This window comes from Rhinatrema bivittatum, chromosome 1, assembly GCF_901001135.1.
Source record: "Rhinatrema bivittatum chromosome 1, aRhiBiv1.1, whole genome shotgun sequence".
Lineage (NCBI taxonomy): Eukaryota > Metazoa > Chordata > Amphibia > Gymnophiona > Rhinatrematidae > Rhinatrema > Rhinatrema bivittatum.
In genome coordinates, this window is record NC_042615.1 from 62771235 (window position 1) to 62795626 (window position 24392).

Below are 24392 nucleotides of genomic sequence, written 5' to 3' on the forward strand. Positions count from 1 at the left end.
AGGGTGGGAGAAGGGATGTTGCTGCAAAGGAAGTTTCTAGAGCTCTGGGGGAAAAGAGGCACATCCGTGACATCTAAGGGGAAAGATTCAGGTGCAAGTGGTTCTGGTGGGAGCCATAACTTGTGGTTGTAGACAAAGGCAAGCAAAAGCAAGAGAAAATTGACAGAAGCTTTATAAAAGAGATGTGATTGTTTCCTGGTTGATCTTGCTGTTAGTTCATTTTAAAATCAGCAGAAGGGACCCAGCTATTAGGGGATGCTACATTATATTTATATAGATTGATTTTTTCCATTCTTTTTGAATTGAGGTCTGAAGTAGGCTATTGTAGTTCCAAGTGCAGGTAGGCTGGCTTTTCTTAGGCACGCATCAGATGTACAAAAGGAGAGAATAACACTTGAGTAACTCTTCATATTGCTGTAACAATGCACCGGCATGCATCCTAGCCTGCCACTTACCGGGATTTCATATCCCAGGGTGCAAAAAGCAAGGATGTGAATTGAAACAAACTGTGACATTCTGCTTTTTTTGAGGTTGGCAGCTTGGGAAAAAAAAAAAAAGTCAGATTAAATATTAAGAGCTGGAGGGTGACTGCCCTGAAGCATTCAGCCAATCAGAGGCAGGCCAGGATGGCCCCCCGGCTGCTTGCCATAAATACAAAGGCAGAACAGCAGCCCTGGCCAGAGACTTCAGCAGCGAAAAAAAAAGCATTGAGAAGGTCAAAGCCATCCAGCGCCATGAAGCTGCTCCTGCTGCTTCTGCTCTGTGTTTTCACAGTCAGACTACATGCTGTCTCAGACTATGATGAGGTAGTGGCAATAACCAATAACACAACCGGCATTTGCAAACATCCTTATTGCAGTTCTGTAGCTTGAATCGTTTGCTTGGTTTATTGAGGGAAGGTTTCTTAGACAGGAGACTTCTAGTTCTGGTCCTATCAGGTCTTTCCTCGTAGGGGACCTTCAAATAATCTCCTGCCTGGGAATAGTTTAAGTGAAGGAAGAGATAACTGTGTGTCAAAGAACTCATCAAGAGAAAAAAACTCTTACCACAAAGAGAGTCTGGTGGGAGTAGTGCATGCTGCACCTTTTTTCTTACTCAGAAGGAAATTCTGGTATATCTGGCTGACACTGATCCATTTTCTTCTCTCTTTCACAGGACGACGAACCCACTGACAAGGTAAGACCAGTGGTTCTGGACTGGACATTTAGTTGAGTATTTAGTATTTCACTTTGCAACACGTGCAGCTTTATTAAGGTCGTGAGTTGCTTTCTAGTTCTGTTCTGTCATTCTACCATATTTACATATGAGTTAGAAAAGCGACATATCTGAAATCTTTCTCTTTAATCTTCATACTCTCAGGAATGGATTGCTAGCAGAACCATTTACCCTGAGTCAAGGTGGAAGTAAATAATAGAGGGCAAGGTCCATATTTGATGGTACAGCCTTTTGCCAGATGGACTTCCAGTCAGTAAAAGTACTCTACATGGGTGGGGGATAGGGGCAGGTCTAAGACTCTTAGGTTTTCATGTTGTTATTCCTTTCCAGAACTTAATCCCCCAAACTGCCTGCGTGATAATATTTTTAAAAAACAGATTCTCTTTGTGCTAATTGCCAATCCTCCCCCCACCCACTACACACATACCACACAAATACACATTTTAGCAAACAATAGCAATGATGATGCAACAATGGCATTTTCTACCAGGAGGTCGGGAAGTGCCAATTGAGGTGAAAACCCTTGGCAGAGTTCTTTAATGAGTGCATTATTGAATGATATATAAATCCCTAGCCTTTCCTATTGCTTTATTCTAATTAGTTGAAGAAGATGGGTTTCTTTAGCCTTTAAAAAGAGAACACTGAATGGTAACTTGATAGCAGTCTTCAAATACATTAAAGGAGGTTGCCTCTGAGTCTACCTGCTTGAAGCCTCAGATCATGACTTGTATTCTAGAGTAGTGGGAGCAGCTCCAACCCTGGACTGCCACAGACAGGTCTGGTTTTCAGGATATCTACAAAGGATATGCAGGAAATATATTTGCATACAATGGAGGGAGAACATGCAGGGCCGGTGCGTCCCATTAGGCGAACTAGGCGGTTGCCTAGAGCGCCAGCCATTAGGGGGTGGCAAAGAGCAGCCATGTGGAGCTGCGAGCGGAGCCCATCCTGCTGGCAGCTGAGAGAAGCAAAGACTTGGTGGGCCACGAGTGGAGCCTCCGTGTGTGTGCGTGTGTGTGTGTGTGTGTGTGTGTGTGAGAGAGAGAGGGATTGGTGTGTACGAGGGAGCAATGGTGTTAGTGAGAGCGAGGGAGGGAACCTTTGTAAGGGTACATATGTGAATGGGAACCAAAGAGTATGTAAAAGAGGGGGCCTGTCTGAGTGAATGAGGTTGGTGCTGGAGCCGGGGCCTGGACTGGGGGGGCGGACGCAAGGCAGAAGTTTCGCCTAGGACGCTGAATACCCCTTGCACTGGCCCTGAGAAAATGCACTATATCTCATGCATATTCATTGTGAATATCCTGAAACCCAGACCTGTTGGTGGCACTCCAGGACCGGAGTCGGCTGTACCTGCTCTAGAGGCAGCACTAGTGGCAGGTTGGTGACTCCTGTCCCCCAAATTGTCACACCCTAGGCCAAGGTCTAGAAATAATAAGCTCAAATTACAGCAGAGTAGGTTTAGATTAGGAAGAATTTTCTTTTTTTTACAATTTTCTTTCTTTCTTTCTTTACAAATCTTTTTAAACCACACAAACAGAAAACTGATCAGAGCAGTGTACAACATATCAAATACAATCGATAAAAACATAGCAGTTTAAACTACCATACAATCCCAAATGCATTTAATGTCTCTTATAAATCCAAAACCAAATAATTAGCATAGAAGTATAGCATCAACTCCATATCAGACAGTATCTCCCCTCCACCCTAACCCCTCCCACCACAGCCTCCACCCAGACCCAGCATAGAGTGAGGTACAAAAATATTCAAAACATAAAAATTGAGAAAAAAAGGAAAGTAAAGGGCGCTATTTCTCAAATCAACCCATCAGTCATGTAAATTGCACCACTGTTGGTACAAGAGCCAAACATTTTAAAATCCTGAAAATCATTATTTTTAAGCACCATCAGCTTCCCAAAATAGTAAATAGTCCTCAAACGCCGATCTACAGCAGGTAAGCTTGGAGTTGAAGGAATCTTCCAGTAAGCTGCTAATGCACCCCTAGCTGCAAGAATAATTTGGGGTTATCAATATCTGTAGTTTCCTAGAAACATTAGAAACTGGAAAGCCCATCAGAACTATCTTAGGGTCCTTGGGTGCAAGAGCACGACCAACATCCTGTTATCCACTTTAAGATCAAATCCCAGTACTTCTGAGCTGAAGGGCAGAAACCAGGTTCGCACACCATCACACCAATGCCAGCAGTCAGGCTCAATACCTGGGCAGATCTTATGACGACGCTCTGGCGCGAGATACCATCTCAGTAACACTTTGTGCCCATCTCCCACTACTTGAGATTGAACGTTTCTTGAGGGCAAGGAAACATAAATCCCAACAGCTTTCATCCAGTGGGCCTCCCGGATCATTTTACCAAGCTGGAACAAGTTACTTAAGGCGGGAGAATGTTCGTAGCAGCCGGTTAAGCAAACACTTATCCAGGGCTGAACCTGCGAGGGTATGGGGCCTGGAATGCTGAAATGCATGGTTTCATCACAATAATTATAGTGATGGGGATGGGGCTATAATGGCAGCATGGGATCCCCTCCCAAAGAGCAGGGCCCAGAGTGGTTGCCTCTATTCACCTCCTCCCTCCCAAGAGAGCCCTACATTTCTCTAAGATGATTTAGATGCTGAGGGTCCTGCCTGGAAGCGGGTGGGGGGGGGAATGGACTAGATGTCCAGTCCTTGATTTTCAATGGCTCTGTGCATACTGATTTCGTATTAATCTTTTTGCGCCTCTAGGACAAAAGAACCCCCTTAATTGCCCCGACCTCTTCCTGCATATCCATGGAAACAGGAACCAGCGGCATGAGTCAATTACTCATTATCACAGTACTGTCAGACTATAATTGAAATGATTCATATGCAATATTAAGAAGTTAAATAGCATGATGCATTTTGATGGTCCAATGAAAGAATATAGCCCCTAAGCAGATTTAAAAAATACAAAAAAAAAAGTTAATCTGTCATGACACAATAGTTTACTGCACTGTTGTACTTCTCTGTCCAGCTAAACTTTTAATGATTTTATTATTGTCATTTCCAACAGACGTATACAGCAAGCAAGATAGGTGGACTGTGTGAAGATAAGGAAATGACTCCTGTTACTTCATCACTAATAACCAGGCCCGGATTTAGGCCTAGACAACATAGACAACTGCCTCGGGCACCAAAGTTTGATAGATGCCAGAGCATTGCTGCCTCTGCGCTGCCTCTGTCTGTGTCACCTCCCAAACACTTACCTAAAGTGGTGGAGTTTGATTCCATGGCGGCAGAAGCAACAACTTGAAGTGCGGAGCTTGCAGCTACCCATTACATACTTAAGGCTCTCTGGCAGCCCTGCCTCTTGCATGGGTTTCCATAGCAACGGGAGGCCTGTATGGGAGAAGGATGTGGGGGCCACCACATGGCCTTGAGTATGTGATGGGCAGCTGCAGGCTCCACACCGAATTTCTTTTTTTCTTTTAATGGTTGCCGCCACTGCCACTGCCACTGCCACTGTAGGATTGGAACACTACCGTTTTAGGTAACAAGTGATTGGGGGTGAGGGAGAGGATCTGGATAGGGGCAATCTGGGATCCTTCGCTCTCCTGCCCTCTCCCCCTTACTTCTCGTGGCTTTGAGGGGTTGGACTGGGAGTGGATTCACCCCCCACCCCCTGCATTTCAGGGGAGGAGGGGTGGCTGCCACCTACTCCTGTTCCCTATGGTGCTGGAAATGTAAAACCAGCCCTGCTAATAACAGTGGCACCAATCCTAACCATGCAGCGTTTTCTCGCTTTTTTCCTTGTCTTGGAACAGGCCTCTACTATCCAAGATCCTCGGGGTCACAGACCAATAAATCGGTATCGAGAGCCAGTGCCAACCATCAGATCGGTTCCTGCTCCTATTGATGGAAGCACCTACCGAGCACGACCCACCAAGGCCCCTACCCAGGGCCAGAGGAAAGCAGAGGAGATTGTGTACCCTGATGAGGGGGGTTGCAAGCATGCTTCTGAAGAACTGGTAGGTTGATCTGCAGTCTGTTTGCGCAATGACCAAATAAAAGTCAGATTTTCTGTTCATAATCCCACTCTAATGAGTATATTATACAAAATTACTTGTAGCAGCATATTCAATCAGTAATGCACCTCATTGCAAGAGTGCACACATAGCTCACCCAGAGCATGATCATTTTCAGACACATGACACGTGTGGACACTGAATCTGAAACTCAGATTGTTATGCGAGTAAACATACAGGGCCAGATTTTCGTATCTACTCGTGGGCGTAGATTTGTGCGCGCAATGTGGCGCGCACAAATCTACGCCTGATTTTATAACAATAGCGCGCAGCCGCGCACATGTTATAAAATCTATGGTCGGCGCGTGCAAGGGGCTGCACACTTGTGTACCTTGAGCGCGCCGAGCCCTAGGGGGAGCCCCGATGGCTTTCCCCGTTCCCTCTTAGGCTGCTCCGAAATCGGAGCAGCCTCGGAGGGAACTTTCCTTCCGCCTCCCCCCCCACCTTGCCCTTCCTTCCCTCCCCTATCTATCCCGCCCCCCTGGCCCTACCTAAATCCCCCCCCCCCACCTTTATTTTTTTATTTACGCCTGCCTCTGGGCAGGCATAGGTTGCGCACGCCGGCCGAGTGCTGGCGCGATCCCCTGGCACCGCCGGGGTACCGGAGGCCTCTATCCCGCCCCCACCCCGCCCTGGACTGCCTCACCCACTCCCCGCCCTTTTTTTCAAGCCCCAGGACATATGCGCGTCCCGGGGCTTGCGTGCGTCGCCGGGCCTATGCAAAATAGGCTCGGCGTGCGCAGGAGGGGTTTAAAAGGGTTACACGCATATATTATGCGCGTACCCCTTTTAAAATCTGCCCCGCAGTACACATGCATGTTTAGGGAAGGTAAAACAGGGGAAGTAAAGTGAGGCATGTTAGCGGCATGCCATCTACATGCGTACCTTTTGAACAAGTTAGTTATGTGCAGACATCTAAATCATGATCACAGAACAGCATCCCCTGCCGCCCCCCCACACAAACCCTGTTTGCGTGCTATAAAAGTAATCATATATATTCAGGCAGCTGAAAACCTATTTACTTAATTCAACCGATGTACATGGGCCGACTCTATTTTTGTCTACATGAGTCAAACTCTGTTGCCTCATGTAGACAAAAAAGAATTTTAAAATAGGTAAATAGGTATATATTTTTTATACAGGGTTGATGGTAAATATAGTCTTGTACAATAGAACACAATTATGTCAACACAGGCACCTACTGAATGATTACCATAAGTCATCCATGTACAATAGATAAGGGAGTTCCCTGCCTCCAGAGAGGTCACAAAATGTATACAGAACTAATTGAGCCTAGTTTGTGGAATGCACATGTAACCCCCACGTATGCGTGGATTTAGAAACAAAAACCCTGTCAGGATCCCCTTGCATCCTCTGAAAAGTTGGTGTGGAAGGATACTAAATACAACAGCTCTTTGGAGGGAACACATACGGAGATCTCATAAGTCTTCTTCCCTTTGGAAAGTTGCAGGCAAGAGATGTGAAGATGAGGGTTGGTGGTAGGTCACAGTGGAGTTGCTGGGGTTTATAGAAATGAATTGACAGCCTTTCTGAAGAAGTTGTGCTGTTCTCAGGTGGGAGTTTTTGAGGCTCCTGGTGTATTGAGGAGGGGGAGAGAGTTTCAGAGATTGGGGGCTTGGTGGCAAGGCAGCAATGTAAAGGGCTTAGAGGCATTAATGTGAAGAAGAGACGGAAAGGGGACCCAGAAAGGAGAGAGGCATGAGCTGAGCACAGGTTGTGAAAAGGAAGTTGTAAAATGTAGGCAAATAAAGTTTGAGGTTTTGAAGAGACAAAAATAGATGAGGAAGCTTCAGTTTAACACAGAGTTAGATGGGGAGCTACTGAAGAAATTCAGTGAATGGATTTGCAATAGAAGGAAATTCATTTTATAATTATATTCTGTAAATAGTCAAGCTAATGGAACTAGCAGTAGTCAAAATGAGAGAGCAAGGATTAAGGCTCTGGCTGTGGGGAAAGAGAGGAAGAACCGGATGTATTTTAGATTTATATATTCTGCTTTGTGGCATTTCAAAGTGGATAAAAAAAAAGTGTTGGCAGTCAAGTTAGGAAAAGGGACGCTCAATTAACGAGTGTCCCTTTTTCTAACCCGTGGCTGTGCGCAGGTTAGGAAAACAGATGCACATAAAATTGAGCGTCCATTTTCCTAACCCACTGACAGCCACCTCTCCTGGGCGCCCGCTAGGGGCACACATTTGCCCCTAGCACCTACTTGGCAGTGCGACACCTCATTTAAATATTCAATTCCGCACCCAGACTGGGCACACATTAGGAAAGCGGGCACTCAACACTGTGAGCACCCATTTTCCGCGCTGATTTATTGCATCGGCTCCCGTTATGAAAGTTACTCCTATAAACTTATACGACAAAGCTGCCGTACCAAAACATTGCTGACTCCCAGAACTCAAATAGCAACAATCCTGCTTATAAAAGGCAGTAATAGTACAAATATTACACCAGATCTTAGAACAGTATTTACTATTCTTCCAGCAGGGAAAAAGCGTGTGTTAGTGGTTAGAGCAAGGGACTGATAATCAGGGAAATCACTTCCCCCATTGACACTCGGTGTGACCTTGAGCAAGTCGCTTTGTCTCCTGTTTCCTCGGCTACCCACTTGAAATGTAAGCTTTATTGTATGTGAATACTAAAAATGCTCTAAGCCTCCTCAAGCATTATTCGCAAAGGCAGGCTAAAAATCCAGAATTTATCATCAGTACACCTACTACTGGGAAAATAGAGCAAGATGGAATAAAAACCACATATTATCAAAGTACCTCATGTTGGGAACATACAGGGCCGGCGCGAGGCATTAGGTGGACTAGGCGGTCGCCTAGGCTGCTGGAAATGGACCGGGGCACTGTCGCTGGACATGAGGGTGGTATTCTTTTTAACACAAAGGAGGCAGGTGGCAGGTTTGAAATTGTAGGAGCCACGCATTGGGATGTGTCAGTCGGCGAGGTAAGAGAGCGCTGGCTACGCAGGCACTGTGACTCGTGGGGGGAAGGGGGGGGGGGAGAATATGAAGGAATATGACATCATCTTGACATCACCGCCTAGGGCGGCTGGACACCCTCGCACTGGCACTGGCCACATAGATAAAACACAGAGAAACCCTCACTAAATACAGAAAAAGTGACCACAAACTTAACTCTTGTCCGCTCCAGCCCCACGCTTCCTACTCGCTGCAGGAGGGGAAGAGGAGGGGAACACAGAAGAAGAGGGGGTCAGTTAGAGAACTCTCTGCACACTGTCTGCTCAGGACTCACCCTCTCCCTTCCTGTTCTCTGCACACTCAGGCCGATACAGTACCGCACTGTTAACCTGTGATTGGACGTGTGTTTTCGACGCGCTAGCTTTACCCCTTATTCAGTAAGGGGTCGAAAATGCGCGTCCAACCCCCCTGAACCTAATAGCGCCCGCAACATGCAAATGCATGTTGATGGCCCTATTAGGTATTCCCGCGTGATACAGAAAGTAAAATGTGCAGCCAAGCTGCACATTTTACTTTCAGAAATTAGCGCCTACCCAAAGATAGGCGCTAATTTCTGCTGGCGCCGGGGAAGTGCATAGAAAAGCAGTAAAAACTGTTTTTCTGTGCACCCTCCAACTTAATATCATGGCGATATTAAGTCGGAAGACCCAAAAGTTAAAAAAAGTAAAAAAAAAAAAAAAAAAATTTAAATGGGCCCGCGGCTCGCGGGTTGAAAACCGGATGCTCAATTTTGCTGGCGTCCAGTTTCCGGACACGTGGCTGTCAGCGGGCTCGAGAACCGACGCCGGCAAAACTGAGCGTCGGCTGTCAAACCCGTTGACAGCCGCCGCTCCTGTCCAAAAAGAGGCAGTAGGGATGCGCTAGTGTCCCTAGCGCCTCTTTTTGCCGCGGACCCTAATTTAAATAAATCAATTTACTGTATCGCGCGCACAGGAGAGCGGGCGCTTGCCCGCTCTCCTGCAATTTTTACTGTATCGGTCCAACTGTTTGGTAGGGGAGGGGCTGAAGCAGGAAGCAGAGGGCTGTTCTGTCCTGCCTGAGAGAATTGGAGCACTATCCAATAGCATTCACAGGGCTCATCATGCACAGCCAAGCTCCTAGTGTTGTCCCTAAAATTTGCTGTGCTGGAGACATAGCTTAAGTCTGCCTAATGGAAGGTCTGTCAGAGGGTATAGCAGAGAAGTCTCCAACTGATGCCTATCTTCTTTAAGGTAAGCAGGAAATACCCAATCTACTACATCCAGCAGTTTTTACCTTATCAAAGAACAAAAAAAAAACAAACCCAAAATTCATAGCATAACTACATTTAAGACTCATTCTTAAAATATTTTTGTGGTTATGCTCTGACAGATACAATATTTATTTTATTTATTTTATTTATTTAAAGAATTTTATATACCGGGGCACGTAACAAAACATCACCTCGGTTCACAGTGTAACATAAAATAGCAAATAGCTTTACAATGAATATAAATAATGGTTCACACTATAATATGATATAGTAACAGGCTTTACAATAGGTTGTTATCTGATTGTAAACTATATACAAGAGACTGATAATTAACTATATACAAGGGAGGATGGAGTCAAAGTTGACTGATAACATGGGAAACAGTAAAGGTTTGGGGAGGAGGGGGAGTGGCGGAGAGGTAGTGTGGGCTGAAGGGAATGTGGAAGTAGGAGGATGGGGATGCGAAGGCGGGTAGATGCGGGAAGTGGATTAGTATGTTTGGATTAGGCAGGGGGTAGGGTTGTAGTTGTAGTTGTATCAATAAAATGTGTATTTTTTTGGTGGAATTAAGCCTTCCCTCTGTTACAGCTGAAGTATACCGCAAGGCTGTTCTTCAAACGTGTAACTCCAGTGATCTCTTTTTTACAGGGGACATTATGTCCAACGGGATGCGAACTGCAAAAGACACTGGTAAAACAGGAAAAGAGTGTGAAAACCAGCCTGAAGGAACTGACTGGCAATGTAGACAAGCTCTCCGTGTCTTCCAGCTACATGTATAATTACGTGAACGTGCTGGACAAAGCAGTGAAGGAACGTCAGAAGCAAATAAAAGGTATAGTAAACGTGTGCATCCTTGCTGACAGTAATCTGTCAGTGACATTTGTAGTAAAAGCACAAATATATTGCAACAGTACAATTTATGAAACAGAGAAGAAACGGCAACCCACACCATGCAGGAAACTTGCACTGAATGAAGAGGCTTAAACTAGCTACCTAGATTATTTTAAAGAATAGTATCTGCTTCTGAAGTGCAGACAGGAACTCGGTGATGAAGGACAAAGTTGCAAACATTTCCGCATATTGCACTGGAACTTCCAATCCCTGCAACCTTCCCAGGTTATTTAAGAAAAATAATGTATACTAGTGTGAAACAGGAAGGTGTAACCTTTCCCCTCCTTTATCTAGCATTCACTGAAGGCGTGTGTGTGTGTGCGCGCGTGTGTGCGTGTGCGTGCATGTGCGCATGTGTGTTTAGTTTAGTTTTTTGGTTTTTCTATACCGTCACATCGGCAATGCCATCACAATGGTTTACAATTAAATTAAAATAGAGAAATACAATAATATCATAAAAGAGATAGCAGGTATAATTTAGCAGTATAAATTAGCTGCTAAAAAAATATCATAAAACTACTACTGTGTGTGTGTGTGTGTGTGTGTGTGCGTGTGTGAGTGTGCGCGCGCACAAAGCTAGGGTTAGACAGACATCCTGGGGCCCAGGACAACATGGGAGGGAGTCTCCAATCCCAGGTCCCCCTCCCCGTGGTTCCTCTTGCTTCTCCTTTCCCATGGCCCCCTCTATGAATTCTTTTCCTCCTTCCCCAGCTTCCCAATCTTTCTTAATTCTTCAGCCTCGACTGTCTCCTCCTTCCTTCCCCCATGGCCCCTTCCTGGGTCATTCCTTTCCAATCCCATTCTCTAGTCCTTGATGCTCTCAAAGTACCTTCAGCCCTTGAACAATTCTCAATAACTCCTTCCTGGGTCTCTCCCTTCCTCCCACTGTCTTCCCTGTTGTCCTCATTCTCCCTCCAACCAATTTCTCCCTCAATGGCTCTTTCCCTGCCCCCTTCCCTGTTACTCTTCTTCCTACTCCCCTACCACAATGGGCCCTTCTCTGGTCCTCTTCTTGCCTCCTAACACTTTTCTCCCTCAATTGTTCCTTCTGTGGCTCTCTCCCGATCTCCCAGCTATCATTCCCTCCCCAGTGGCACCTTCCTTTCTTCTCTGCTACTGCTCCCCCCCACCCCCGGTCCCTTCCTGGGTCTTCTCTAGCCATCGTCTCTCCTCCCCTCATCTACTTTGAGTGCTTTTGGCTTTCCTCTGCAATGGAAAGCTTCAGGAGCTGCTATGGCAGAGGAAAGCAGTGTGGGTCCTGCGGACCGATGTGCACTCACAGATCCTGCAACGGCCTCACCTTTTGCAGGGGTTTCTTTGCCTACAAGAAGCCTGTTCAGTAAAAAGCGTGGGGCCACTGCAACCTATTGACCTTACACTGATTTCCCCTACTATTGCTGTGCCTGAAGATCTCCATTGCTGCCACTGGCAGGCTGGGGCCCAAGACTAGGCTGTGCCTGCCTTGGGTGGGCACAAGGCCTCCCTGTGGCATGGTAGCCCAGGGAAATTGCCCTGGTTGCCTGCCCCCCCCCCCCCCCCCCCCCCCCCACACCTTCTCCCAATGCCAGCTTTGTTTATTTATGTGTTTTTTAGGTGATGGACATTTTTGTCTTTATATTTCTGAACTAAGAATGAAAGATCAAGTCAGTACCAACTCATCATGCAAGCAATTATGTAGGCTCAAAAGACAACCCTCAAAATAAACATCGATGACAGCCTAACTAGAGCGGCTTCTCTTCCTTCTTTTCCAGAGAACAGTAATGTTGCTTCGGAGTACACGACAGAACTGGACCAGCACTACACCTTTATAAAAGAGAATGTGGATACCAACATCCCACTGAGCATACGAGTCCTCCGCGCAACGCTGGAGGCTCTAAGATCCAAAATACAGAGCATGGAAGCTGCTATTACAAAGCAGATTGACTTCTGTCGCTCCCCCTGCTCTGTCTCCTGTAACATTCCTGTGGTGTCTGGCAAAGGTAGGTCTTGTTAGTGCATGTTATAGGCTGGGGCAGAATGCTTAAGCACTAGGATTTGTCAGCTGTGGTGATTTGACAGCGACAGAATACCAGCCCAACAGCAGGACAGCTTTAATTCTGCCCGAAAACATCACAAAAGGCTCTCGTTCGCTAAGGCTTTTCTTCCACTCCGTTATCTATGGAATAAAAACTTACAGGCCAATGCAGTATTGACGCGCGTTAAACAGGTGCTCATGAATGAGTGCCGGCTCCCTTGACGCGTGCCAATCCACCTCTCCTGGGTGCCTGATTTAATATTTAAATCGGGTGCTGCGGTAAAAAGGAGGCGCTGGGGAAATTTTGCGCCCCTAGTGCCTCCTCAGCAGCGGGTACCCGGGAGAGGTGGCTGTCAGCCAGTTAGGAAAATGGACGCTCAGTTTTATGTGCATCTGTTTTCCTAACCTGTGCACAGCCACGGGTTAGGAAAAACGTCGCTCGTTAATTGAGCGTCCCTTTTCCTAACCTGACCGCCAACACTTTTTTTTTTTTTAATTCTCTTTTCCATTCCTCCAACTTATCACAATGGTATTAAGTCAGAAGAACCGATAAAAGGAACAGAAAAGCAGTAATTTCTGCTTTTTTATTTTTATTGGGCTCCTCAAGAAATAACGCCCGCTCTGGGCAGGCGTTAAGTTTTGCAGGTTAAAACGTGCGCGTTGTGCGCATTTTTTTTTTTTAAATTGGGAGAGAATAGCTAATAGCCTCATCAACATGCATTTGCCTGTGATGAGCACTATTAACTTTGCAGGGGCTTGGATGCACGTTTTGGATGCGCTGATCCCCTTATAGCATAAGGGGTTGTGGACGCACGTCCAAAATGCGAGCCCAACCAGGGGTTAAACGGTGCACTCGGCCGACGACACCATGTTGCATCGGTCTGTTAGTGAATGAGACCCAACGGGATCCAGACTCCCCGAAGCCTCGATGTAATAAGAAGTGAATACAAAATGTGCACCGAACTGCACTTTTAGTTCTTCATGAGCTGAAAAAAAAAAAGAGTTAAGACATGCTAAATTTGTGGGATTTTAAAGAAAAGCATTCTACCCCCAAAACGTGTGCAGATTGATTTTTATGCTCCTAACATGTTTTCTGTGCAAAATGTTTAAGGGCGCAGATCATGTTCTGCACACAACGATATGCATAAAGGACCCCCATTCTGCGAATTCCAGGTTTGACTGTTCAACCTCATATACTGCCCCAGAAACCTGCCCCCACCTCTGACCAGGAGTTCCATTTCCAGGGTTAAGAAAACATGAGTTAAGCCAGCGCACTTCTCTGCATTGGGGAAGTAATAGGTAAAGCCTCGATTGACCCGGGATTTGTATGGAGGGAGCACTAATTTGTGTGCACACACGTTTACGCACCATTGTTCACACATTTCAGTTCAGCTTAATTTAATTTACGAAGGTATAGTCCGCCTTTTCAAAGATTAACCTATGCAAAAGCGGATCACAGTAAAAAAAATTACGAAAACAATGACAAGACAGCAAAAATGGATATTCACATAAAAATCAAACTGTGTACATATTAAAAACAAATGCCAAAAGAATCACAGACTGCGCAGCAAAAAACAACAACAGGCTATCTTACTAGAAAATAATCGGGGTCTCCCCTGTCCCAATAGCCACATTTTTAGCTGGCATGTAAACAATGAATAATCCCCTATCCCCTTCAAGAAGAGAGGAAGGCATTCCTCAAAGAGGGAGCCACTTCAGTAAAAGGTCCTCTCTTTAGTTCTGCTGGGATGCAGTGCATTAGCAGATTGAACTGCAAGTCTACGAGCTAGATTAGAGTGCATGTATCGTGAAAATTGGAACAGCTCCATGTTTTGCACTCAGCTACGTCGGGCTAATATGATTTATGGCTCGTAAGACTAAACAAAGAAGCTTAAGTTAATGCGGAGAACTAGCGGCAACCAATGCAACAAGATCAACAAGGGTCCAGCACTTTCCCGTCCGACCCTATCAGGACCAGGGAAGCCAGAGTTTGAACTGCTTGCAGACGAGATAGGAAGAACCATGTAAATGGAATCACAGATGTCAAGATGGCTCAGCACTACAGTGTGCATGATTAATCTAAAGTCACTCGCCCTAAGACACGGCTTCAGTTGCCCGTCAGATGACTCACTGGTGACTGCGGGAACCTGAATCTCAAACATCAAAGCAGAGTCCAGGATAATATCTAGGCTTTTTTACTTCAGACAAACATGCAAAATTAATATTGTCTTTGCAGAACTTGGGCATTTATCAAGCAAGTGTACCGATGCAGCTGATTCAGAATCAAAGGGCAACAGGATCTAATATCATCAGCATAAATGCGTACTGATTTTTATATTTTTTTGTGCTTATTACATAGGGAGTAAAGCTGTACGCAGAAAAATGTGCGCACAATCACACTACTAACACGTGCGAACAGCTGAGTGCACCTTATTACATCTGGGCCTGAGATTTTATCTGTGACAAATAAATATGAATAGAGGATCAAAACTTAAGGGTTTCAAATTTTAAAAGCATTAAAATAATGCATATTTCTCCTGGTGCCAGGATAGTGTGTGAACTGAAAAACACAGGGTGCATTCTAAGTGATTTCCCTGGGTGATATAGCCTTGGATGCCTCCCTTTGATTCCTTTAATGTACACCCCTGTTACGTGATGGTTTATGCACCATCAAAGTTCTACCAACTTTCCTTACCACATATTTCACTTTTGAAAATTAGAGATCTTCATATAACTGCATGACTGGTTACTGTGGGTGTGGGCCCTTGGACTGAGGTGGAGTTGGCGCAGCTTGAAGGGTGGAGTCCTGCAGATCCCCACCGTCGCCTGGCGGAATTGAAAGAAACAGAGGCCCAGCTGGAGCTTCACGTATACCAGCCTACGTTACCCTTGGGTTGAGCCTTTGTGTTGCCAGGGCTGGCAGATCTTAGGTGGGGGCCTCTGCTGATGGTCAGAAGATCTGTTGAAGAGGCTGGAATGTACAAGCAAAGTCTGAGGCAGGCTTGGGTCAATAGCAGGCAGTAATCAAGGAATGTCCAGGAAGCAAGCAGAGGTCAGAGGCAGGTGACAATCAAGGTAGGTCCAGGGAGCAAGCTGAGGTCAATACCGGTTATTTATCCAAGGTAAGGTGGGACAGATAAGCAGAGCAAGGAGGTGAGGGAAAGAACAGGTGGGCAGATGAGGAGACGTGGAGCACAGAAGAACTGAAGGACTGACCATGAGAACTGAACAGCAAGGACAATGAAGACTAGAGCAGAAGGCTGAGACGAAGACCAGGAACTGAAGACAGGAACAAAGACCAGGAACTGAAGATAGGAGCACAGGAACTAGAGAACCCAGGCAGGGAACGCTGAGGCAACTCACCCTACAAGGACTGTAGGAGATCTGTTGCCAAGGCAAGGAGGAGAGGCATCAGTGGCCTTTTTATAGGCCTTCCCTTGTGAGGTCATCACAGGGCGCCGCAGGCCTTTTCCCACCACATGCCCTTTAAATGAGGGGCCATCGGGTGTGCGCACGCCTTAGGGAGGGCCTGGGAAGCGTGCTGGCAGCGTCTCGCTTCAAAGACTATCAGCGGCATCCCACCTCGCTGGAGGAGAGAGCGAATTGGCGGCATCGGGGAGGCACTACAAGGACCCGGCCCAATGGGAGAGTATAGTAGTTCGTGGGGGGAGCCCGCAGACCGCCAGATGCAACACACATGAGTTAATAATAAGGTTGTAATGCTCACAACTTGAATATTCTACCTTTTTTGTGTTTATTCTTTTTGGGGGGTTAGATGTGATGGCTTATTACAGCCTTTATTTCTTTAATTGGCCAGTAAGCAGGGGGTTTAGTCTCCATTTTTTTACATTAAAAGCTCCATGTGTCTAAGAATGGCAAGCAACGTAACACTGTAGAACCTTTTTTTTTTTTTAAGAAAAAGTAATAATTTGGTGAAATTATTTGCTTCCATTTCCATATTTTGGGAGGTGTTTATTTTAAATAATAAAATAGCCTTTCCACTGAGCCTAGGTAAAGCTTATTTATTTATTTATTTAACAGCTTTTTTTATACCGACATTAAAATACACATCATATCGGTTTACATCATAACGAAAGGTAGAAATTACATTAAACAGGCAGGGGGGTAACATGAGAACAATAAACAACAGAGAAGAGGCTATGAGGAGGATTTGTTTTTGCCATTTTGGGTCTTTTCTCCCAGCTGAATTTCCATAAAATAAAAATTCAACTGAAATTAGACATTCTTGTTTCCTGTTAAATTTTCTTTATATGCCAGTTAATCTCCTGTTAATCTGTCCCAGAAGCGGGGGTCTCATGATTCTACAGAGTGCATGCATACGTGCAGTCTCACCACGACAGCGTGACTGTTTATCCTCTGGTTGCAGAGTGTGAAGACATTTACCGGAAAGGCGGCGAGACCTCTGAGATGTACCTGATCCAGCCCAATGACTTTATCAAGCCCTACAAAGTTTACTGCGATATGGTCACCCAGAATGGAGGCAAGTGGTCATGCCTTTCACAAACTGTAGGGTCATACAACGAATCTCAGCAATGAAGAAAGAGCTGCTGTTATAGGAACGTTGTGGTTCTCAGAACATTTTTATCACGTCCCTTTGTGTAGACTCTTTACCTCATTGTCTGAGAAGAGTTCCGCTGAGTTCCTCTTCATGGAAGTATGATAATTGCTGCTATAAGAACATTTGGTTTATTAGAACATTTCGAGGTCCATATTCAAAAGCCACTTAGATGGATAATGTATATCATTATCCATCTAAATAACTTTCCTGGTTACATTCAGCCCTTATCTGGCTAAATTCTAGCCAGCTAATAAGTTAGGGGGCTAAAATTTAGCTGAATAAGTTAGAGGTGGTCCAGAAACGTAATTGGGAGAGTTGAGTTAGCCAGCTAACTCCGACATTCAGAGTTAGCCGGATGAGTGTGGATGAGTCTAAAGAGCTGTCCTAAAGTTAGTCGGCTCTAAGTTAGCAGCTAACTAATTAAGGGGGTCATTTTCTAAGCCTATCACGTGCGAAAAGTGACTTTTTGCGTGCGATAGCTTGCCGGGGGCGGAGTCGGGGCTGGAAGGGGAGACGTCGGGGCGTTATCGCTGCCAGTAGCGCGCCCAATAGCACCACCTTTCACAGTGGCGCTATTGGGTGCGAAAGCCGGCAGCGATAAAACTGCGCTGGTGCGATCGCTGCCAGCTTTCGCAGGCCCTCCCCCTGCTTCGCCCCCCCGGTCCCCGTTACCGTGGGATTCACTATCCTCTGTGATAATGGAAAATCCAGGCCTAAGATAGCCAGCTATATCCAATAGTGTGGCTGCACTGTTGAATATAACCTCCAATTTAGCTGGATATGTTTACCCAGCTAACTTTGCAATCCGGACTGTGTCTGACTATGGACCTCTTCATTTTTAATCTGGTCTCGAAATTGTTCTTAAGAGAAAAATCCACTCAATCTGTTTTCTGCTCCGCTCTTTCAAAATTTTGAATATTTCCATTCAGGCTATCTTTTGAATACAAAGAATATACGATGATTTTAATGTGAACTCGTTTTGGTATGTTAAATTTTGATTTCCTGTAAATCATTTCATCATGGAATTTTGCTGTATTTTAAATCAGTATAAAATATCACCAATAATCCTGGCTTACAAAAAAAAAGCCAGACTTCCACCCCCCCGCCACCTCTTCCTCATATGTAACATAGTAATGGCAGCAGAGAAAGACCAAATGGTCCGTCCAGTCTGCCCAGCAACCTTCTTATGGAAATAACTGCTGCTCTGTGCAGGTTAACCCCAAGCCTTATGTTACGTTTAGTAATATTTACATTCAAAATCAAGCAACTGTCAAACCCATTAACAAAATTACTGCTAGTAACATTTTTACAGGGTGAGCAGACTTCCCGATAATTCCTACAGTGCTGCCGCTTGAACGCGCTTTGCTTTTGGACATTTTTCCCATGATGTCTGCGTATCAGTACCCCAGACTGTAAAAGTCAGGGCCCAGCGTTGGCTGTCTGAATCCAATTCCCTTTCTCCCCGCTGTTGAAGCGGAGAACGATGTTGCAGTTGCATTAAAAAAGCATCAAGGCTAATTGGTTAAGGGTAGTAATCCCCACGCCTCTTGTTAAGGATAATAACTGCTGCTCCAGGGGGTTACCCCCATGCACCCTATTTTTTTTTTTTAATGTATGCATGTAAACATGCATCCACCCTTTGGGTGTAAGATAACATTCCTTTTTTCCTAATTGCGTTTTATTTTTTCAGGCTGGACCCTGATTCAGAACCGGCAGGACGGCAGCGTTAACTTTGGCAGAACCTGGGATGCCTATAAAAATGGATTTGGAAACATTGCAACCGATGGGGGGAAGGGGATTTGCGACATGCCAGGTAAATTCGGATCCCCCAAACCTCCACTGTAAAGACAGGGCTCTTGTCTTTCCAGGAGTTGCTGACCGTATCTGAGTTAAGGAACTGTCTTGTCATGGATTTGTGCGTTCGTGGCCTGGCCTTTGTTTCAACGCATTGTTTTTTGGTTTTGGTTTTTTTTTTTTGTTCACTTTCAGGTGAAATGTGGCTTGGCAATGACAAGATTAGCCAACTCTCCAAGCTGGGAGCCACCGAAGTTTTATTTGAGATGGAAGACTGGGATGGCAAAAAGGTGTCCGCTCAGTACAAGGGCTTCACAGTACAGAACGAGGCAAACAAGTATCAGCTCTCCGTCAGTGGCTATCAAGGCACTGCTGGTAACACTCTCCTTGAGGGCGCCTCGCAGCTCTTCGGCGAGAACAGAACCATGACCATACACAACGCCATGTTTTTCAGCACTTATGACCGAGACAATGACGGATGGTGGGTATCTTATTGATTGCAAAGGAGATTCCCCATGTTGACATGTACGCATCATTTTTCATGCTGCATTATCCTCTTTATGAAACACTGGGCATTATTCAAAAGAGACGTTTCCATGCGTTGCCCTCGTCTTTTTTGTAAGAAAACTTAAGACAGACATGCTAATGAGCTAAAGCTTTTCACGAGTACAAATTTCACAGGTGCATTTTAGATTAAAATTGTGTTTTTCTTGTAGGAATCAGTCTGATGGCTGTCTGAAATGGTTGGGGCTGCAGACTTGAGTGTTAATTTCAACAGCAGTACCACCTGAGAACAGCTCTGTAGGGAGCCACATTACCGTTATTGACCGAGAGCTTTCTTCCTGCTACATTGTTTTAGGATGAAAGTAGGACATTGGGGCTTTAGTTGTGGGGGACTTACAAATCAGGCTAAATGCAGCTGACAACTCTAGGTTCTGTTTTCCACTATGCATCTGTTTGCACTAGCAGTTCATACTTACCCTGTGAGACTGGGAACTGCTGTTGTCAGCTGTAATTCTGTATTCCCTGGATGCACAATGATGTTTATGGCAGTGCGTGTAATATATGCAGCTACAAATGGCCAGCATGGCACTAAATGCAGTTTTGGCCACTGACCGGATGAATTTATTTGGATTTTCTTCACTCACTTAGCACAGGATCCGGACTTTGTCCTAATGTGCAAATGCCTCAGCCTCTGCTGTGATCACTGATAGAAACATAGAATATGATGACAGATAAGCTGGAAGGCTCATGCAATCTGCCCAGTTTACTTTTGCTGTTTCAGTAGGAGAGACTCCACTTGATCTTCAGTTTTACTTTCACTTCCTTGCAACTAAGGATTCCCTGTGCTTATCAAGTGCTTTCCAGAATTCTGTTACTACTTTTTCTCTTTCACCGCCTCCTTCGGAAGGTCATGCCATGCATCCACCACCTTTTCTATTAAGAAATGTTTCCTATTGCTACTCTTTGTTTACTGCCTTTGAGCCCCATATCATGACCTCTGATTCTAGAACTTTCTTGCCAATGAAAAAATGTTCTGCTTCTTGTGCATTATTTATATCTTTTGAGGTAGCTGAATATTTCTATTATATCCCCCATGTCAACCCTCTCCTCTAGGATATAATTGTTTAGATTGTCAAGTCTCATTTCTTAGGGCTTTAGGTGCAAATGCTGTAAAATGTTGGTAGCCCTTCTCTAGACTGCCTCTGTTGTGTCTGTATCCTTTTAGTTGTATGTAATTCTCCAAAATTGGAGGAGGTCTCACCTGATGATTTGTACAAGGACATTATCACCACCTTTTTAATTCTGGTAATAGCACTCTAGCATTCTTCTGGCTCTGGCCATCGCTTTGCCTCACTGTTTTGCAACTTTGGGATCATCAGATGGGATCACCCCGAGATCTTTCTCTTGTTTGTCACGCATCAGTATCTCACAGTGCCCCCTTTCCACCCTGCTCCCCACCTCTTTAGGTTTTCCATCTCCCGACATACATGAGGTTGTGGCTTAAATATAATGTTACACCTTTTATTCCAAATGGTGTAAAAATACAATAGATGAAATTATGTGAGGGTTTAAAAAAAGAGCCCAGGAGGAAAGCAATAGAATAGGCAACAGCGTCTAGAAAGAAGGAAGTTGTGGCTGCTGGTCCATTGGCTACACAGTGCCATGCAGATGCACCTGGGTTCAATTCCTGGGCCAGGACTCTTCTCCTTAGGCCAGTTGGGGTTCGGGATGCTGCGTTCACAACCCCTGGTAGGGGGGGGAGGGATGAAGCAGTCATCGTTCAGTGGCAAAACCTACTGGTCAGACTTAAAAGTTCATTGTTACCCAGGTCATGCCAGGAACTGTAGTTTGCGGCTCCTGGTCAAGAATAATCACTGGACTGAGCTTATTTATTTCATTTATATTCAGGTACTGTAGGTATTGCCCTGTTTATTTTATTTTATTTTATTTTATATTCAGGTACTGTAGGTATTGCCCTGTTTTATTTTATTTTATTTTTTTGATTTTTATATTCCGCTTTTCGGCACTTCACAGTGTACATCAAAGCGGATTACATGCAGGTACTGTAGGTATTTCTCTATCCCCAGAGGGCTTACATTCTAATTTTGTACCTGAGGCAGGGGAGGGTAAAGTGACTTGCCCATAGTCGCAAGGAGTGGCCATGGGATTTAAACTCTGATTTCCCTGGCACGTAGCCTGCTGCTCTAACCAATAGGCTACTCCTTTACAGTTAATAGGAGATATAAAACGGGGGTGGGGGGGGGGGAATCAGGCGATTGCAAATGAAGGCTCATGGTGAAAGAGGTAACTGCTGGGCCATAAATAAAAGAGGCAAGCTGACATTTTGACAGATCTGAGTACTTTCAGGGCAACTCTAGAAGTTGAGCGATCAGGACCCAATAACCCGTAGAGGTGAGCACATTATTCATCCTTCCATGGACCAAGACAATTCATTTTTTCTCTATCTTTTTTGCTTTTTCTCTCTGCCTCTTCATCTTTGATTTTGTTCCTTTCATCCCCTCTGTTTCACAGAAGCATGTTTGCATCGTCACTGGTGGCAAATAACCTTTACACTTGTCGCAGAGGTACATTGCCCATCTGCACACTCCCACGATGCTGCGTTGCTGCAATATTCCTTCAGTAGAGCTGTCACGTCTTTGTGCACATGTTTTATTTTTTGGCTTTTTATTTTGCAGGGATCATGCAGACCCAAGCAAACAGTGCTCTAGAGAGGATGGCGGCGGCTGGTGGTATAATAGATGTCATTCCTGCAATCCAAATGGCAGATATTACTGGAATGGACACTACAGCTGGGATATGGCAAAACATGGCACCGATGACGGCATTGTATGGATGAACTTGCAGGGTCCTTGGTATTCTATGAAGGTGATGAGAATTAAGTGCCGACCAGTCTTTTCATAACAAAAAATAAATCCTTAAAAATGAGGACCTGTCACCTAGGCAGAAAAGTTTTGCATCCTCATGTCACTTTACGTGAACTGCTGTTTCAGTTTGCATTTGCAGAACAAGTTCCAAAAATGTCATTGTTAATGCTGGGAACACACATTGAACCTTGCTGTACCATACTGGAAAAATGACTTTACATGTTACTAGCTGACGCTGCAAAGTGTTCAGTGTATCTGTTTTCTCAACAAGAAAGTAACTGAAATAAAGGCAGATAACATAAGAACTGAACTACAGTTTGATGGATTGCAATCTGAGTTGTATTTCTTTCCAACATCTTTGAAACAGACCAGGGAAAAAGAACACCATGATTTTAGCCTAATTTCCACAGGGAACCTGGCCTTATCTATGTGTCCGTCTGTTCCCAACCAGGGTGTCTGTGAATAACTTTTGAAACAAGACACCCAGCTTCATTCAAATGTATGCCACAGATAGTAGAGCATCCCATGACTCCCAGCTTGCACTTTTCATGTGCCCTTGACGTGTCCAACAAATCATGTTGGAACTGAAAAATAAAATTTAAAAAAATGGTGGAATTTTCATTTTTGGGAAACAGTGCGCACTATTTCTTGAAAACAAAAATGAAAAACGAACCAAAAATCTCCAAACTGTGAAAAAATGAAATAAAGATGAAAAAATTAATGTGCACATCCAAATTCATATAACAAATGTTGTCATAACTATGTGCAATTTCTTTATCAAAAATGGTGTCATGAAATGTACACACATCTTGCTCTTTCAAATGAAACTTCCCAAATGGTTTGAAAGTGCATTCCAAAAGTTATAGTCTCAGAAATATTATTTAGTTGTGCCCTTTACCCCTAATCTGTTTGTCAGTACCCAGATTACAGGGCCATCCCCAGGCTAGGGCGAAATAGGCCAATTGCCTTGGGCCCCACACTTTGACTTCACATCAGCAGGTTCTCTTAATCTCCCTCCAGTACAATCCTCCCCCAACCGCTCCATCTGGCACTTTCCTTACCTCCCTCCCCACTGGTAGAAGGGGAGCAGCGCTTGTTACCTGCATCAGCCTCCTACTTTGCCAGTTTCAGTCGGAAGCCTGCATGCGGGGCCCCCGTAGTCTCACAGGACCCACTGGCACTATGCATTCAGACTTCAGATTGAAGCTGGTAAAGTAGGAGGCAGCTGAAAATAAGAAGCACTCTTTATCTCTGTCTGGCAGGAGAGAAGGGGAAGAGGATCCTGCCAACAGGGAGAAGCTGTTGGAGGGGGGGAGATGTTGAACAGAGAGGATAAAGGTCTTGAATCTTAAGTACCTAGCCATGTCTCTGCTGCCAATGTCACCGAGAGTGCCTCCATCTTGTATTTTACACTCATCTGGTATAGCACACAAGAAGTGGAGTAATGATCAATGAGTACATTTCAGTAAATAAACAATTATACTGAAAGTAAGCAAAGTATTCCACATATAGGCAAGTTGGGAATGCTCTGGCTACTTAATAAAGGGGGGAGTGGCATAACATTTTACTAACAAATGTAAAATATTAATGTGGCCATCACTCCTGCAATGGTTTTGGCTTTGTCTGAGCTATTCTTAATATTCATTGTTCTGAAATCCACCAATCTGGCTCCTTACTCTTCATTCATGGGATAAGAATTAAGGTTCAAACACATTCAAAATTAAAAGCTGTTCATTTTATTTTTGCAAACCTGGTTATATTAGTCAGCTGCAGAGTCACATATGGTGCCAGTGCCTCCAAGCAACCATTGAACTTAGTGAGAGGGCAGTTATCAATGGTATTTATTGTATTTCATTGAATTTATAGAACCACCTTTCCAAGAAAACATTGAAGGCAGTGAATAACCAATAAAAATAAAGAGACTGAATAGTTACAAACAGTAAACAATAACCAAATAAGACGTAAGACTCTATAAACAACAAAAATCAACTCATTTAAGATACAATAAAAACATAAAATATAAAGTAAACATAAATATATATAAAATTATATTGTTGATTTAATTCTTATTTAAACAAAAAAAAAGTAAAAGCACAAGTAAATTAGGTTTATGGTTACACCTAAAACCAGGAATTACATTTTCCCAGAAAATAAACGTGGGCAAAACAGAGAATACAGAGAAAGGATTCATGAACAGACTTCAGGGTC

The 24392-nt window shown here is 44.5% G+C and overlaps 1 protein-coding gene across 1 annotated transcript; it reads left to right on the forward strand.

Annotated features, from left to right (window-relative positions):
- The first annotated feature begins 611 nt into the window (after positions 1–611).
- On the forward strand, positions 612–22499 carry FGB (fibrinogen beta chain). The gene is made up of 9 exons (XM_029612104.1): positions 612–806; positions 1156–1176; positions 5016–5219; positions 10166–10349; positions 12160–12387; positions 16810–16923; positions 18692–18814; positions 18991–19276; positions 21996–22499. Exons 1-9 carry the CDS (start codon positions 627–629, stop codon positions 22219–22221), a joined length of 1566 nt encoding a protein of 521 aa, XP_029467964.1. The 5' UTR covers positions 612–626; the 3' UTR covers positions 22222–22499.
- The last annotated feature ends 1893 nt before the right edge of the window (positions 22500–24392 follow it).